Source organism: Patagioenas fasciata, chromosome 5 (genome assembly GCF_037038585.1).
Source record: "Patagioenas fasciata isolate bPatFas1 chromosome 5, bPatFas1.hap1, whole genome shotgun sequence".
NCBI lineage: Eukaryota > Metazoa > Chordata > Aves > Columbiformes > Columbidae > Patagioenas > Patagioenas fasciata.
In genome coordinates, this window is record NC_092524.1 from 44,747,434 (window position 1) to 44,766,168 (window position 18,735).

The 18,735-nt window shown below is 35.4% G+C and overlaps 1 protein-coding gene across 5 annotated transcripts in view; it reads left to right on the plus strand.

Moving 5' to 3' along the window:
* Nucleotides 1-18,735, plus strand: part of MIPOL1 (mirror-image polydactyly 1) — a 195,728-nt gene that overhangs the window by 16,848 nt on the left and 160,145 nt on the right. For 4 of the 5 annotated variants that reach the window (XR_011739387.1, XM_071809409.1, XM_065840036.2 and 1 more), the window contains 2 exons: nucleotides 11,985-12,119; nucleotides 13,373-13,452. Coding sequence is in view for 4 of the 5 variants with exons in the window: in XM_071809409.1 (XP_071665510.1) it covers nucleotides 12,115-12,119; nucleotides 13,373-13,452 (85 nt within the window). In the remaining variant the exon portion in view is untranslated. Of the gene's footprint in view, nucleotides 1-2,329; nucleotides 2,389-11,984; nucleotides 12,120-13,372; nucleotides 13,453-18,735 lie in introns of those variants that run through there. The other variant, XM_071809411.1, reaches the window with a different exon arrangement.

The window sequence follows — 18,735 nt, forward strand, 5'->3', positions numbered from 1 at the left end:
GATCAGATTCCTGAGGTCTGCTGCTCATGTGATCAGGCTTGCTTTCCAAGTAGCAAAGATCAATTAGACAGCAGGAGGACAGAAATGGAAATACAGCACTCACCTTTCCTTTTTTGATACAATGGGATTTCTTTCAGAATCATACTGAGGTAATTTCTGATGTGATACAACTGTGAAAGGGCACCAGTGGACCCAGTCCTCTAGTCCATTCATGGCACCTTGCTAGTATGAAAGCGTGGAGCACCCAGGAAGGATTTCTTTGTTGTAAATGTTACGGATTAGTGTGCGATGGATGTATCAAGACACTATGTTACCCTGGGATGTATAGTCAACCACTTAGTTTTCTGCACTGCAGTTGCATAAATACAGAGTGATATATATATGTGCAGGAGCAAACTTCAGCTTCTTACTTTATGGACTCAGAATTTGATGGTAGAAAGCATGGACACAGTTGTAGGGTGTAACACTTTTTCTCACATTGTACTGAAGGTGACTGCTGTGCAGGTGTACAAGGTAACTCTAATTAAAACAGTTTCCCCTTGAAATGTAATTTTGTTCCTCCTCTTCACTATCCAGTGGTAGACTAATATTTGTCTCCAGAATGTTTTTCCAGGATCTGAAGTGGAATTACAGTATCTGAAGGTTACTAAATATTAGGCAAAAATTAGAATTCTCTTCATAGTTTAAAAGTATCTTTCATATTTCAAAAACCCTCCTGGATGTAAAATTCTTTTGGCAAACATTCACTGTCTTGCACTTATGAGAAAAAACTTACTGAAAATAGCATATGCTGTTATCATACTGAGGTTCCTCTCCAGTTGTATCTGCCCAGTAGGTTGCTTTCTACTTGGTGTAATATACACTTCCACATTTATCTTAAAACTTATCAAAAAACCTCAAAAAGAAAACCAAAAACCTTTGAGAACCCATTTAGTATGACATATTATGCCTTTTTTTTTTTTTCTTTTTTTCCCAGTAATACAGCCATTGAGTCCATTAAAGAGATCATGGAAATTAAGAACTGTCTATTTGCAGGTCTTAAAAATCTCACATGTAATATAAGCAACCCAGTGATGAACTTTTTTTTTTTTTTAAATATAATCCTCTGTAATACAATTCTATGTAAAAATCTCGGTGTTTACTAATACAGGAATGTGGTACTGTAAATAAAAGTGACATTTTGTTCCAGTTGCTATATAAATTCATTCAGACTGATGTTAAACCCCAGCTATAAAGTACATAAAAATTCTCTGTTATCCAAGATGTTTTGAAACAAAACTGTCTCATCTCATTGAAAAAAAAAAAGTGATCGGAGCATGAGTTTGCTAGTTGTAGGGTCTCAGGACTTCTCAAATGTCTTGAGAAACAGGTTTTTAGGGCAGTGTCTATTAATGGATGTCTGAGAGTAGGTGTGCTTTTTCAACCTGTCCTGAAAGCGCTGTTGAAACCCTTTTAAGTACTAAACTACCTTTTTCTTAGGTGTAGCTTTTTCAGTGAGTATCTTGGATAAAAACAAAAATAATCTTAACCTCAGTGAAGTTCAGAGTGATGACTAAATGGAACTCACTTAACTCTTTTCAGGCAAGAACAACATATTGTAGTAAGCTATGGCAAAAACTGCAACATTTCCATCATACCTCTTTTCCCAAGCCAGTCTGCTCAGCAGATGCACAATCCAGATGAAAAACTGAGTATGATTAAATATTTCTTTTAGATAACTGGAAAACACAAGAGTCTTGAAAAAATTAAAAGAATGTTGAAGACCACTTTGAAAGGCAAAGTGGTATAACTTTATCAGAAAAATTATGCCTTTTGTTACATTAAAGTCTGAACATGTTAAGATTTGCTTTTGACAGCAAGGACTCATGAAAGCACAACACTAAAACAGCATTGCCGTTATTTATAATGTGTTTTAAGAAGTATTCCAGAAGACTTTCTCCCTTCTTTTCCCCCAGTTTGACTGTGAAATAGGAAGCTGTTTAGGAGTTTTTCTAGTGCTATTATTAGGCACAGAAGCCATACTAGCACCTACCTAACTTTGTCAAATACTCCTTCAATGTGAAAGGGGAGGTAAAACACTGGAGACTACAAGTCTTTCAGCTTCACAATGTCCAGGAATGTCTTCAGAGTTGTTCTGAATATTTGAACTGTTGGTCTGATTTTCCATTTTTTAATCTTGTGTTTTATCTATAATTCTATAGCTATGAGGTCTTAATTTTTTTTAACTTTTATTTTTTTAGTGATGCCAAGCAGTGCAATTTATAATTCCCAGAACATCTGAAAAACAAGCCTCAAACAATTCAGCTCAATTATGTGCAAGAGAAAACGGTCATCAAAATAAAACTGGGTTTCAGAAGTGCTAAAGAAGGATTTTGCCTTCTTCATATAGTAAGTGGATTTAGAGCTCCTTTGCTCTACCCAGGAATAACTGGTGTGGGGGCAAGATTCAGCTGCTGTCTCAGCTCTCTGCAATCTCGCATAATTTCTTCTTTTCACCTCTGGTGTCAAGTGTTTTGGCAATAAAAACATTAATGTAGCTTGATGAATCAAGGAATAATGAATGCAGGATACCTGAATTTAAGATAATGTTGCAAGAAAGAAGAGAACATCCATCTGTTTGTTTTGCAAAAAACAGAAGAGAATAATCTTGTTGAAACTGGCTAGATAATCCTAGGTCTTGAATTTTTCCAGGACTTTTTTTCCACTTGTCTGTGTGGAAATAATCTGTTTTTAAGGCTCAGAACCTCTAATAAGAATTTCTTCTCTCAGTTGTGTAACCTTCAACTTACATCACCCTCTTTGTAGTTTATGTTCTTGGAGGAATTCTTTAGTGCTTTTTTGGTGTAAATTACTTTTGTGTTTTTTGGCTGAATGATGTACTTATTGAGAGTTTAAAATGACCTTTCTTCAAAACTCAGTGAAGAAATGGTTTTTTAAAAGTAAATCTGTCGAGCTTCTTTATTCCCTGTGTTGTATGTCATTATAAATGATGACAAGATTGAGGAACGAGAATGATCTATTTATTCAAACATGTATTTCGAAGAAAAGCTGAACCATTTGGTTGGTTGAACAAGAAGAAAAATGACAGAGCTTTCATTATGGGTGATCTGGCTGTTCGCCTGTGCTTAAAGTTGTCCTACACCTTTCTTTGGAAGACCTTTTTGATTTGAGTTTCCATTGTTTGTGGCTTTAACATTTTAGATGGAGATTTTTTTTTTTTTCCACAGTAGGCATTTCCTTCCTGCTAGGGGAAGGTTATCTTCTTCATAAGTTTCAAATGAGAGATATTGAATATTTTCCAAACTAGGGTTAAAGATAAATATATTGTTTCCCTGATATAAACAAAATTACTGCAGCAGTTTGATTGGGAAGCTGGTATGTTTTGCATTTCTTTCTTAAAATTTGGCAGGGTGATCAATCAAGCCACTTCCAGAAATATCTGTGATGATGTGACTGATGATCTAAACTTCTTTAGCTAATGCTTCTGTTGGTTGGTTGGTTGTAGTTTCTCTTCCCAGCTGCCTGGCACTGTTTCTGAGTCAATGGCAACTCCTCTTTAATTGTGTACCTTCCTTTGCTAGTGCAATAAAAGGAAGCGGTACAACAATCACATAGTACTTAATGTTTGCAGGTTTAGCCTCTTCAGTTTTTAGTTTCCATTTAAATTCTGGATATTCTCAATTCTCCTGATACAGCACTTTATGTATCATTCATGTTAAGCATGTTATAAAGCACACAGCCAATGCATAGGTGCTGAAAATGCTCTGGAATGTTGTTGTTAGAGTGTACAAAAAAAAAAAAAAAAAAAAACCAAAACCAAAACCAACATAGAACCATAGAATCCTTTAGGTTGGAAAAGACCTTTAAGACCATAGAGTCCAACCATTAACCTAATGCTGTCAAGTCCACCACTAAACCATGTTCCCAAGTGCCACACCTACAGGTCTTTTAAATACTTTCAGGGATGGTGACTCAATCACTTTCCTGGGCAGCCTGTTTCAATGCCTGACAACCCTTTCTGTGAATAATTTTTTTCCTAATATCCAGTCTAAACCTACCCTGGTTCAATTTGAGGCCATTTCCTCTCATCCTCTTGTTTGCTACTTGGGAAAAGAGACCAACACCCTCCATGCTACAACCTCCTTTCAGGTAGTTGTAGTGAGTGATAAGGTCTGCCTTCAGCCTCCTTTTATCCAGGCTAAACAACCGTACTTCCCTCAGTCTTTCCTCATAGGACTTGTGCTCCAGACCCTTCACCAACTTTCTTGCCCTTCTTTGGACACATGTCCTGAAGCATGCCATTCCTCTCTAACTCCCTCCACTTCTCACAGGTATGAAGTTACTACTGGTAGTCAATGAAGGTACTGTGTACTGGATCTAGTTGCTAGATTTAAAAACAAATCAAAAGTTGAGGAGTTTATTGAATCAAAATGTCTGTTTATTGAATCAAAAAGTATGTCTGTGTTCACACCTGAGCAAAACTATATGTTCCAAGGCTCTTAATGCTGTGCCAGCACTGTTTAGGGAACAATTATGCTTCTAAAGGGTAGCTTTCTCTTCAGATAGTCATCTAAGAAAATGACAGCTTAGTTAATTCTCTTAAAAAGAACAAAACTGTCTGATCTAGAATCAGTGTTTTATTTCTCTGCTCATTTTAGCTTGTGAAATTTCAGGTGATACTATTCTCTTCAGCAGCTCAAGTGTACATTGTTGAATTTGAGTGGATAACTAATTTGGAGTGGATCCAGTGCACTGGGTATGTTGGTTTATGACAACAGTGAAGGTTCACTTGTGTTTTCATGCTATTCAGAACACTCTGACAGATACATAACTGGTGCAGCTGTTATTTCCCTGTGAGAGATTGACAGGCCCCCCTCCGTCCCCATGCACAGGACTGGGTCTTGAAAGCTTGGCACGTTTCTGACAGGCCTCTACACGTTCGGTGCCCATGATAGTTCTTGGTCGGGCTCCAACATCCACACTGTTTGTTGCCCTTGGGCTTTTTATTTTTAGTGCGTTTGCTGTCAGGAAAAATGGTGCTATTGAAGATACTTGGAGAAATGTGAGCTGGCTGGATAAACTGAGTTTCTCTGCTTCAGTGTGGTTTGTTGCCTCCTTTTCTTCACTAAGTCCCTGTACGATCTTCTTTCTGTGAAGACAGATGAACAATTAAATTTGAATACTTTTGGCAGGAAAAATTTAATTTCTGCTTAATGTTGTGGCTTATACTAGTGACTTGTTAATCTAGCACTAAGTTACTGCTTCTTATTTTTATGGGCACATAATGTTCTGTGACTTCATTTTTACTTTTTTGTTAGAATCCAGGTTAGATTTGTGGTAAAATAAATTACGATTTGGGATTTGTGGATTTCAATATGAATATGCTGTCTAATGAATTTTGCAAACATAAGCACTGTAGCCTGAAATGTTTCTTGAATCATTTCCATAATTAGCTTTGGAGCTGTTTAGTCACAGTGACTTTTTCTTAAGTTTGGGGGTGGGCACAGGGATTTTGTGGAGCTTGAGGAAAATGCTTTCAGAAAGGCAGGTGAAATATCTGTATCAGCAGTCCAGTTCTGGATGGTGTGCAAACCAGCACTCTACGTTTAGCCTAATGCCACATCATGCAGTCATGTAGCAAACTGGAAAAAATGGGATCTCAAGACAAGTAGTGTTCAAAGCAACTGCGTTGATGCTGCTGTTGCACCGTTTCCTCCCTGTCAGCATTCTGCCTGTCTCCCATCCGGGTCGTCTTTGGCTGGGCCTCACTGCTGGTTTGTTTTTGGTTTTTTCCCTGCTGTACTATCCTACCCTGTAAAGCAAAAAGCAACCCAGAATTTAGTGTATTGTAAGAATACTAGTTCTGGTGGTTTTGTTTTATTGCAATCTTTAAAATAATAAAATAGGTAGGCAGGAAGTGACCTGTGAATATCACCCAGTTCACACTTCTGCTCTGAGCGGGGTCATCTCCAAAGTTAGGTCAGGTTGCTATGTCCAGATGAGTTTTGCACATCTCTAGCAATGGGGATTCTGCAACCTCTCTGAGCAACTTGTTCCAGTGTTTGACCTTCCTCACTGTTGAAAATCTCTTACCGATAAGTCTCAGAGTTTTCTGTGTTATAACCCATCTCAAAGAGAAGAATCTCTCTGTCTTCTCCATGTTTAATCGCATGGCAGCTAAAAACCAATAAAATCCCCCTTAGCTTTCTCTCCTTAAAACTAACTAACACAACTCACTCCTCAAAAGTCACATGCTGTAGACTTCTAATCATCTCTATGACTCTCTGCTGGCCTTGCTTCAGGATATCCATGAGAGGGCCAGACTGGATACAGCATTTCACATGTTGTCTCACAAGTGCCAAATAAAGGGGATTAATCATTTCCCTTTGTCTGCTGGTTATGATCCTGTTAACAGAGTGTAACACGCTTGTAGCCCTCACCACCATGACGATATAGGGTTGCTTCTACTAAAATATTCTAGTAAGTATTCTTTTGGCTCCAGATAAGACAACAGTTAGTTTAAATATATGTAAATACCCTTATGCCTAAAGGCTATGGAAATCACAGTCTAGTTGTAAATTGTTTAGAAATGGAGATCTGGCTGCCAATGCCATATGTAATAATTGAGTTGTAAAACCAACTGTTTACAATTAAGCTGAAGGTTGGCTAAATGAATTGGCTCTTCCACACTTGACCAAAATGTATCATAGTTTAATTATTAGAGCGAAAATAACATTAATGGAGGTGTCACAGAAGAAAGCTGCTTCATAGAATGTACAACAAGATGAGAAAAGCTGGGAAGAGACACAGTCTTTGACAAGATCCTCTGCAGTTTTCTTTACATTTCAAAGATGTAGTGGGTGGGGAGAGAAGGAAAAGGCATGTATTGTCAAAGAGAAGACAAAACTATGGAAAAGAGGAAAAAAAGGAGGACAAAGGACAGTTAAACTGGAAAAGAGGAGCAGACTGAAGATTGTTTAATAAATAAAATACAAACAAAGATTGTTATTTTGCTTGTTAATGGGGAAGAGAGAGTATAACAGAGGGGAGAAGAGATAGGGGGCTGTCAGTGATCTAATATGCGCATAGAACACTTCCTGGTGTGTGTAGAGAGAGAATTGAGCCTTGAAGACCCTGAATGAGTAGTAGAAATTAGGGAGGAAAAAAAAAAAAAAAGAGGAAAGTATGTTTACTATATCCAATTAAATTTGATTTCAGGAATATGTGTAACCTATTGTAAACCAGCTGAAGGTGCATTTTTATGCCTTCTAACTTGCTTTTGTCAAAAGCATGACATAGAGAATGAGCGCTCTTTGATTTAATGTATGCCATCGTTAAAAGCATCAATTACAAATTCTTTAATGAGAATGTGAAGAAGCTGCTGAAGGAACGGAGTAAAAATACCAGAGCCTTGATTGTCTGTATCTTCTGCTTTATGCAGGTTAGTTGGAACCCATGGCAAATGTCTCTTCTCAGGCCAAAAGTCAGTAGGGAAGAAAAGCCAGGGATTATTACATGACTCTGCCTTCTTGGAAAATGTTTTTACAAAGATTCCAGATAATGTAATTACTTCTATAAACCAAAATCTTGAAGTCACCGTAGCAGTGCTAGAGTTTTAAGTTTGAAGTACTACACATGCTACGTTCATCCACTTATGGGGTTAATCCACTTGCCTATGTTTTCTGTTCTTTTATAAATAAACTGAATATTTCGCATGAACTATTTGTATTTAAAAGCATATAAAAGTAATATATTATAATAAAATAAGTAACTCTGTAATCAAATATCAAAGTATGTTTCATTTCACAGCTTTCAGGTATCTAACAGATGACGGTTATTCCACCTTTGACAAATATTTGAAGGGGCTATTTCAGTTATCATTTGACTAGTATTTTTATAACTGCCCAAAGCTAGTTTTAACTTATTTTGGGATGTCTTCGATTTCTGATTTGCCATAACATTTCTTAAGGTAGTGAGGATATGTGACGTTTTTGTGGAGAAGTGTATCATTGCATCAAAACTTGGCATCCACCTGGGTTAAGAAAAAGGGTCTGTTCCCCAAGGAAATGCTTCTAGAAGGTAACTGTTTTTTCCATAGTGTATCCTCCTAAATTGAGTTGTTTAGTTTAGCTTGGCCTGAGACAAAATGTGTCAGGATATTTTAGGAGATCTTGGTAATCTAATTAATCTTATGAAAATAATAGTAAAATTTGTTCTTTTTTTCCCCTATACATAAAGCATATGGTGTTCCCTCCCTTACATAGTTCCATCTCTGAACTGTCAGTGGCAACTGTCAACTGCATCATTAAGGGGACAAAGACTGGCTCAGTCCCATTCCAAAGAGTAGTGGGAACTGGTGAATTGTTCCACCAGAGGCAGAGCAGGCGGAGTAGCCCTTCTTGTGGACCCCCCCCCTGCCCTGAAACCTGAGGACTTTTTCTGAAGAATAAGTGAATTCGGTCAACCCCAGCAAATATTTGTTTCCTGTTGCTAAGGCTGTGATTCAATAACTGTCTTCAAAACCTGTAAATGCAAAACCAAGGAACAGAGGTTTGCAGTCATCGGGGCTCCATGTGGAAGGGTCTCAACAACCTTTCGGGTCCTGGGGAGGGGGTGTCAGTAACTGAACTCCAGCTTAGAAGATGGTCTTCCTGATCTCTGGGGGGGAAACACTGGCAGCTACAGCAGACTATCACTGATCTAATTAATCTGTTGTTGTGGGGTGCTCCCTTGTGTGATATATATTCTACAGAGACTCCAGAGGTTTTTTCCTCTGAAAATGGAAACACTGCCACAGCTGTAATAAAAGCTGTTCAGAAGTGCACAAGTGAAGCACTGTGTTCTCCCTACCTTGCAGATGTATGCTATTTTTATATGCATCTTGTTTTTATTTTATTCCTGTTAAGTGTTTGTGTTGATGAGCTATTGGAACCAGGACTGGAATGCCATCATTTGAATAAGTATTATTTTGTTTTGATTTTTTTTTTTCTCCTGAGATCCATTCATATTTCTAGGTACTGGAAGGCAGAATACTTTGGTGGCCATCTTTGCAGAGTATATCCCTGAATGAATAAGGAAGCAGTAATTGTAGTTAGCACTGTATATTAAAAAAAGCAGTGCAGTGAGCTTAGTCTTCCATTTTTATCTGTCATAGGTGTAAATAATTCAAAGATAAACATGGGAAGAAGTTGGCAGTTTGAAACTGACTGTATGAGTCTCATTGGGTAATGTTAAAATTGCTTGTGTGCTTCAATTTGACATTCTTTAAATAAGGGTGTTTTTTGCTGAAGTACAAATGGATTAAAAGTTAATGGTGTTTTTCACTAGGCACCTACGCTAAACTAGGATGTTCATGTATTTAATGTGTATTATGTAATTAAGCATCCACTAATTTCTTTCTCTTTGGGAAATACCCCTGCAAATCAACACTTCATATATAAAAAGTTAAGATCATATCATCTGTTGTTTAAAGTAAGGATAAGGACAGACATTATTATTCTGTTATAATAGATTCTTAATCCTTTGTTCTGTGAAGTGTTGATGTTTTCATTAGAGTTAAAATATGTTGCATGTTTACAGAAAGCCTGAAATCTCAATATGTGGTCCTATCAATTTTAATTATTTGAATCATTAGAACATCTAATTTTTTGCTTAAGGGTACACGAATGTACCATTGAATCTGTTTTTTAAGGTTTTTTCCAGTTTAATGTCTGAATCCAAATTCATAAAGAGTTGGAAAAATGAGATGTCTGAGCTATAGGATTCACAGGGATTTTATATGAAGCCTATTTAATCAGGATAACACTGTTATTAATATTCATAAAGTCAGCTGGAACACAAATGACAGACTATGGAGCCTAAAATTTTTTACTTGTGAATTTATTAAAAGCAGCTTAAAAAATTAATGGAATTTAAGTAAAGTTGACAAAAATGAAAATCTTATGTTAGCAGAAAAAAAATCTTTATTAGAACTTTCTCTAAGACCATCTTCTATTGATATCTTTGACAGATTTCATTGGTACTTAAAGAAGAAAGATGCATGAATGGTCATTTAAAAGGATTTAAACACATTGGCACATTAATTTTTACATGAATAATAAGTAGTTTCCAAAAGCAATTAACTTACAGTGTACAAGATTTGAATAGAAAAATAGGACTGTGACATCAAAGGGCAAAGCAAATGTGCTGTACATTTTAAACTTTTAATGATATGACTTCTTAAAATAATGTATTTCATTTTCACAATAGGTAAAGTAACAGTGAAAGTATTAGTGTACAGCCCAGGTGTGTTTTGAAATACACTGAGATCTGGAAAAAAGAAATATTTTGATGCCAAAGTGCTATTGGTAAAGAACAATTTCAGGCTTTTACAGTGATCAGGTGCTTTTGAATTGAGATTTCTTACAGTCAATTGTCGTGTGTAGGAAACAATCATATACTGGCCACAGCGTATGATTTTTCTCCCATGCTGCTATACGCAGCACTGAGGAAGATTTCTGTACCGTGCAAAATGGGTAGATCTGGGATTTCTTTCCTTAGTAGGAAGATCCTGGTTAATTTATATTCATATGTGTAGATAGTTGTATACTTAAATATTTAGAGTGACTTTTATGTGGCTGTTACATATTCAATGGTAAGGACAATTTTTTTTTTTCTTTTTCTTTTTATGCATAATGTTCAAGTAGTAGTCTTAGCACTAACTCAGGTTGAATAAATAGGTTGAATAAGGAAATTAGTATTTAAAATTAACTCCAGATTCTGAGTTACAGTTTCATTTTGCATTTTCACTTCTGTATCAGTCCACCATTATACTTTGTTTTAATCTTTAGCTTTAATATCTTTCAATTGTTAGACAGAGTGATTATTAACAGATTGTCTTCAAGGGAAAAGTAAAGCTTTAAATTAATTGTGTTTAATTTTTCTGATTATTTGTCCTGGGAAAATGTTCATGGTCAGCTTCTGATTGTTGTTGATGTGGCAAAGTTTAACATCATCTGAATAATGATGGTTCAATAAGTTTTGGCTCTAAAAATACTTATGTTTGAAGTGTCTACTGTAAAGGCATATCTTGAGTTATATGTAAATGTGTGTAAGTTAGATACCTGTTGCAGCATTTGTGTTTAGGACAACCGATTTACATAAATAATGTATGGAATATTTTGTTGTTCTGTTTACTGACTTTTCTATCTCCAGTTATAGGGAAAGTATAGTGCAAACCCAGGGAGCCCGAAAAGGTCTTTCTGTTTGACCTGATTGGTAGCCTTAATTTGCTATCAACAATATTTTTATTTTTCTGTATGTGCAAACTAGAAAATTGGTATTAATTAGCAGAATATATTTCACCTATGAAGACGGAAGTCTGTAAAATGAGCCTCGTCTCCAATTATTCCCGTGTTATAGTCTATTATTTCCAGCAGAGGGCAGCATTTTCCTACATCAGGTACATAAAGGCTCATGCCCTGCTTAGACTGTCAATGTTTCTTGTAATTACTCCCAGTATATTTGTTGCTTGCTTATGAATTAACTTGCATTTATGGAACTAAATCATTCCAATCATTTAATTACACCTGAGGAGCTGAACTATAATTGCTTGCTTCCAACTAGGATCTGATATGGCTTGAGCAGTATTAATTTGGTGTTTACTTTTCTGAGTGCTAAAAGCATTAAAATGATTGTGCAATGGGATTACATTTTACTAATTGCTGGCATTCATTAGCTGGGTAAATGGCGAGGAAGAATGACTGTATATTGTGGAGGGATAAAATTATGGTTTTAAATAGTATATTACTAGGCACATTAAGGCCCTAAAACATGTTTTAAAATACTCCAGAGGTTATTAAATACCGTATTTTCTTCATGTCTTGCTATATGAATATCTTATTAAAATACTGCAATTATTATGAACCTTTTTGTGCAATATGTAGGGAAATGGCTTCATTGACAGAAACCTATTTCTTGATATTAATAACCTTCTATATTTTCAGCTAATCCAAAAGTAAATGAGGAACATAGGAAAAGATTGCCAACTCCAAATCAACATAGTTACACAGAATTGAAAGAGAAGCATACAGCTTCATTTGAAGGACTCCTGTAAGGAACTCAGTGTTCTGCGATATGAGGTGAAGTTGTTATTTTTTGTTAAGACCTAAGCACATCAAATCATACACTTTTTTTTTTTTTTAATCATGCACAGTTATATTTAACAACAAATATGAGCTAAATATTTGTTTCTTAAACACTTAATGTAAATGTGAGTGTTGAATCTTAAGTGATTGCAGATTTATTTTACCTTTTTATAATCTAAAATATAAAAATGAAAACACCTACTTTTTGGTACTTCTCCTGCTTTATTAGTTAGAACATATGTCTTGGTATAATATGCTTTAATTTTAAAATGTGTACTCAAGTATTTTTTGAGATCTTGCATTTATCAGCACAATGACAACTCTCTAGGTGTTTTCATGACCCAGCCACTGCCTCTTCAAGGCATATATATATATATATATTTTTTTTTAGTAAAAGAAAAAAAAAATATAGCAGGGAAAACGTACAAAATAAGCACAACTATGTAATTTATGAAAAATTGTTCATTCGTGTAATGCAAAGGTGCTTCAGTAAATAACAAAATTTGTGGTAAGGCTACTATGTTAGAGAGATTACTGATGTAAATTTCCCTGAGATATAGAATGTTGTTGAATTTTTAACAGATAAGAGAACATACGTTTTAACACTCAAAATGTTGCCCGATAAGCATAATATTTTACTGTAGGTCTTATTTTTGAGTGTTGTGGGTTGTTTCTTGAAGATCTTTGATTATATGAAATACTGGAACTGTACATTCTGAAGCAATATGTGTGCAAATATTAGGAGGGGTTATTTAGCTGTTTAGAAAAAACTGCAAATTCAGAGTTGGAGTGGTCTTGGGCCACCTTACCTGTATTTTATCCAGATAAAGTGGGAGAAAGAATGTTGTAAAGTGAAGCACATACCACCATCTGTAATAATTACCAAAGTGAGCAATCTCTTCGCCTCTGGTGGGACGACTCAGTGTGATTTGGGCTGTGCTCAGTAGCGTGTACTTCCAAGATCAGACTCTAGAACAAGCAGACAAACTAATGAATTTTTCGAAGAAGGTGTTACACATAACAGAAAGCTGAACCACACCATTGTAAAAATTAGATGTGTGAGGAAAAAATATTTTACTGAGAAGTCTAATTTAGCATTTACTATTAAAGCACACAGACTTTATTGGTCTGTTATAAATACTTTAAAATCATTTGTCTTGTAAATTTTCTGTTGAATGAAGGCAAAGTATAGGTGTGTTATAATATATTGTTTCAAGTTTATTTATCTAGAGTTTGCTTTATTTTAGTTCTCAAAGCTTCAAGCAAAAACTGGACTCTGTGCCAGATCAAACAAGTTCAGAAGAACAAATGGAGAACTGGTCAAAAGGTAAGGACTTTTAAGATATTAATAAGGAACCTCAGGTGTTGTACTAGTGCTAGGCAGTGACTGGAATGTATTTGTTCTTGCCGATATTTGACTGACTTTGGAAGAAAAGAAAAAAAAAAGCCACAGAACCACATACTGCCTCTTAAAAGTATTTGGGGCAGTAGGAGAGCAGCTACAGGATTGTAAATCACCAGCTTTTTTTTTATTTTCTGCGTTATTAAAAATGTTTTTGTATAACTTTGAGAAGCCTTATTTAAATTCTTAGTCTGTCCATTGTATTACTTTCCAACCTTTTTTTTTTTTTTTTTAATGGGTTAACAACAAATCTGAAGTCTGTCTTAAAGTAAGTTCCTTGGCCATTCACTCCAGGCTAGAATGTGATGAAGCCATCTAATAATAATAATGAGTTTCTTGTTAACAAATTGCCTCAACTGAATATAGACAGTAAGGTAAGCTTGGAGGTAGAGGTGGCCTTGGTTAACTTGGAACTTCCATGATTCACGGGGTTTTAATCTCCACCAGGGTGGAACGATCCTTTTGTATTTGGATAACCAAAATGTTGCTCTCAGATACATTCTTCTATGTAAAAAAACAAAACAAAAAAAGGTGTTGAGTTTGATAGCACATTAGAGGACTGACTGGCTTTACAGAAGAGAATTGTCAGCAAGTGGCTTGTGACTAGATAATAATGTGCAGATTGAAGAAAGGGGAGGACACAGGAAGGAGACAATCAGTCCATCATAAAAGACTGAAAAAAGAAAAAAAAGAAGAATATGTATTTCAACATCGAAGATACATCCTATATCAGAGCCTAATAGTATCTTGTGGATTTCTTTCTTTGAATTTCATACTATGTATTCTTTCTCAAAAGAAAATAAATGTCAAGTTTCTCCTGAAGAGTCTGTTGTTTAGAAGAAAAAAGGAATAAGAAATACTCCATCTTGGAGATGATGCATTTCTTGCACATGTAAAGGAATTTCTTGTGTAAAAATAAAGTAGTTGTAGACCCCTTTTAATTCATGGAATTTTGAGCTGTTGCTGAGTGAAGTTAAAAATGTTTTTGAATCATATACTCTGAAAACAAAAATAGTCATGCTACAATAACTTTGTGGAGGATTGTGTTCTGACAACTTATACTTTAAATGTATAATGGCTTAATCAGATTTAGTATTTTTAGACCTTTAGGGGTCAGCATACCCTAAGAATGGTTCAAAAGGTTAACTTTTCCAAAGTAAGCAAATGAGTATCATAAACTGATTCTCTGGGAAGTATTTTCTGTTGATTTGCAAGAGATGGTGTTATTCTGCTCACAGACACTTTAAAAACTAGATAGTTACTGAGTTTCATGTGTATTATTTTTCTGATGCATTAATATTTTGTGCTGTTAACTGTGTCCAGGCTAACATGTACTTGTGTATCCCATAGAAGTTGTTTTATAGACAAAAGAAAAAATTGATGCACTTTTTTTAGATCAGTCATTAATAAGTCACAGAATTCTTTGAACCTTTACTCCTGGGGAAGTTAAAAAACAGATTAGGAATAAATCTCATATCATCACACTGGTTTGGATGAGGAATTTTTTTTCCTATAATTTTATTTGGGTATTAACATTTAAATTACATTTGCTTATCGCAAAGATAATAGATAAATTACAGCAACATAATGTTCAATATGTGCTCTTGGTAGAAATTTTGGTGCATTTTCTCATTGAACTACTAAATCAAAGCAACTTTCAATCTTCTGTTTAAATGTCTGTGTTGAAGTGTGTACTATTTTGTGTCCTGCTTGATTTGTCATCTGTGGTGTCTTTCCTTTTTGCCATTAGTACTTTGCTGTCTCTAGTTATTCCTTGCTTGTAACTTGGAAGTTTAAAAGCAAGTTTTAGAATAACTCTATAATGATTTGTTCAAATATATTTTTAATAACATACTGAAACGTTGAAGATTAAGTTATTTGTCAAAAAATGAAGACAATAAAGCACATCTGAGATGAAATTCTGCTGACTAGATGAAAATTCAGTTTGAGCAATGAGAACTTAAAAGAAAAGAGGTGTTAGGTACAGACAAATGGTAGGTTTATGGCAGTTATATGGAATAATATGAAACCTGTTGATAGATGTTATAAAATAAAATACTTGAAAGAAAGGTAGTGTTTAAGAAGAGTGTATCGGAACTGTTTGATATTTTTAACTTTACAGGTTGTTCGGAATATATTATGTCTATGTAGATTGAAGACATTTGTCTGTCTCTGTTCTGGTATATTAGGAAGAGTTAAAGAACAGTCTATCTTTAAGGCTTATTATTTTGGGGTTGTATCTAATTTAAATGTATTGTTTTAAAAGGAGGATTGTGACTTTTTTCATTTCCCTCTATGAATGCTTGAGAGAATGTATCAGAAGCACTGGCAACAGGCCACTAAAAACTGTGTAATTTCCAAATGAAAAATATTCACGATCCAAGCTAGAAAGCCTAGGACTCTAGTCCATCATAAAAATAAACTTATGTTGGCAAATAGGTGCATAACTTTGCATTCCATGCATGGGGTGGGGGGGAAGCACAGTGTGCCCAAGTGGAGTTGTTACTTTAGCAGTGTTTACATGCATGACAAAAACTGTGCAAACATTAATACTGTGAAAACACAAGATGGAACCTGAAATTGGGTGCTTTTCATACTTACATATACATTCAGGACTTGATATGTCAATTTTCCAAAAGAGTTAGCAGGATAAGAAAGTGGCGAGTGTGCAAATACTGGAGTTAAATTTATGTCTCATTTGACTCATGTCATGTACTGTGTTTGAGTGGGTGCACCTCTATACTTGTTCTGTATTATACAGTGTTTCACTATTGTAATGATTTTGCTTGTGTCATATTTCTGAGCACCTATGATTTTTAAGGGCAGGGCAGAAATTAGGTGAAATCTTTGAATATCAAGTACTGTTTGGTCTGTTTTGACAATAAAATTATAATTTTGCTGACTCCAAAGTGAAAAGCATTGTATAATTAGTATTTGGAATTTCCAAAACCAAGGAAATAGATTGATTCTTTTTAATGACAAAGTGGTTTGCTTCCTTAAAAGGTGGTTATTATATTTTTCAAGCAGAGAAATAAATAAATGTCTCTAAACCACTACTTGAAGCACATACTGAAATGTAAGTCAATTAACTAATTTTACCTCCAAGAATTTGATGTCGACTCTTAGTTATGATCCATATAGACACTTTCACTGTAGCTTATTATCCTTCAAAAGAATGTTTGTGTGGCTTGTAAAAATACTTTAAAATTGCATGTCTGGAAACTAGTTCAGAGGAGACTCTGGTTTTACAGACATGTGATAATGTAAATTGGAACAGAACTGCAGAATCAGCCTGTGCAGGGAAATTTGAAAAGTTAGTGTTTTATCTGTTGATGAGCTGTTGTTTTCCAGTCTTACTCTGTTCAGGAAAAATAGAAGAGGGAAACATATTCAAAACCAATGGACAAGTTATGTATATACAGCTGCTCAGACACATGTGCATGTGATAAGCTAATGCATAGACAGTTGTCTTAATTGCAGGGTGTGTTTGTGCATGCATTGGTCTTGTATGAATTCATGACACTTACTGTTATGAATCTGGCCATAGCTTTCCTTGTATTGTCATGGTAATGACTTATATATGCCAGTGTATTGCTTACAAAAATATTTCTAATTCTTTTGCTGTGTAGCAAATAATATTCAGGAAATAAAACCTCCCTAAAAATATTTTTGCATTTATTTAGTCCCATTTATAAATTCCATGAATTGTCAGCCATCGCGTTTGCATTCCTAGTAACTGAGGCAATGTATAGTCATGAAAGTTAATATTTTAAAGTTAATTTATGAGAATGCTAAAGTTAATGTTTTAATTAAGGCTAAGTAGAATGAATCATTTTTCTTGGTAACTTCCTAGAAATGAAACTCCTGTTCTTCCCTATGTATTTGTATTCTTATTAGAAGTAGTAATTTTTTTCCAGTTACATAATAATATTAGCGTACTTTTTTGTTGATTTGGTTTTGTAATAGTAACTACAAGGACTTTTTGTCTGGAATTACTGTTGTGTGACTTTAACACACATACACACACACAAAGATGAAGGGGTAAAGAGAGCTTTTAGAGTAATGTGGTGTTGTAAAGATTTTTTCATCTGACACACTATTTGGATCAAAAAGGAACTGTGAAGGTGCTGTTTCCCCTTTCTCCAGAATACACCCATGACAGCTGTAAACACTCTAAAGTCAACCTGAAGCCCTTCTTCCAAAGCTGTAGTAGAGGCAGAGGAAACCATATTTGCCATATTGAAGTGTGCTGCTGCTTTTACATGCCTCAACAGGAGATTCTGTGAGCCTGTTCTTCCTCCCCTTCCCTCTTTTAGCAATAAGGAATGCTGTTTATCTGGGAAAGAAAGAAGAGCTGGATATCACCTGGGTGTGTGTGCAGAAGAATCTACGTGATATGTGGAGAGGCAGAGTCCCCTTCACACGTGTGGCTCAACTGATTAGCGTCTTCCATGTGTGCTGTGCTTTCAGCATTGAACTCACTGTGTGTTGGCTGGCAGAGATCCCCTTGGAAAGCGGCACGGGCAGTTGCAGGTTTCTCTGCATAGCATAAGAGGCAGATGATTATGCGTGAGTCAAACGTAGTAAGAGTGCCTAGTAACTGTTGAGCAGCACTAAGTATGGAAGAAGAAGAAAACATCGTGCATGGAGAAAGAGGGAATAGTATGCCATGACTTAGAAAATAAAAAGGATTTAAAGACAGCTGAAGAATTGTCAAATACTTTCTGGTCTTTCCTATAAATATAATCACACTTTCATGTATATAAGTTCTCATGTCTCCTTTTTCCTTCCAGTTTCTTTCCTTGTACGTTTTGAATGGTTAAATACAGTGCATTTCTGGCCAGGCTGCATGCAGAAAGACTCCTCATCATGAAGCACAATTAAGTATCCAGTATCTTCCTGATTCATTGGAGTGTTGTGAATATGATTTTGTTAGACCATTTAAAGTACACTGAAAATCTGTAGTGCCTTATCTGCACTGAGTACTGCAAGCACTAAAGATGGGGAGAATGCAAACCTTAAACTATTGCACTTTAAATCACTTAAGTGTTCAAAGTATGAGTGCAACTAACTTCAGAATGTCTTGAAATATGCTTCAAGGAGAGCACATTTACCACATTACCACAGTAATTTTATGTAGTGCTTCAGAAGGAGCTTTAGAAGGCCTAGCACAAATCCAAGAGGAAGTAGGTTATTTTCTTCTTTAGA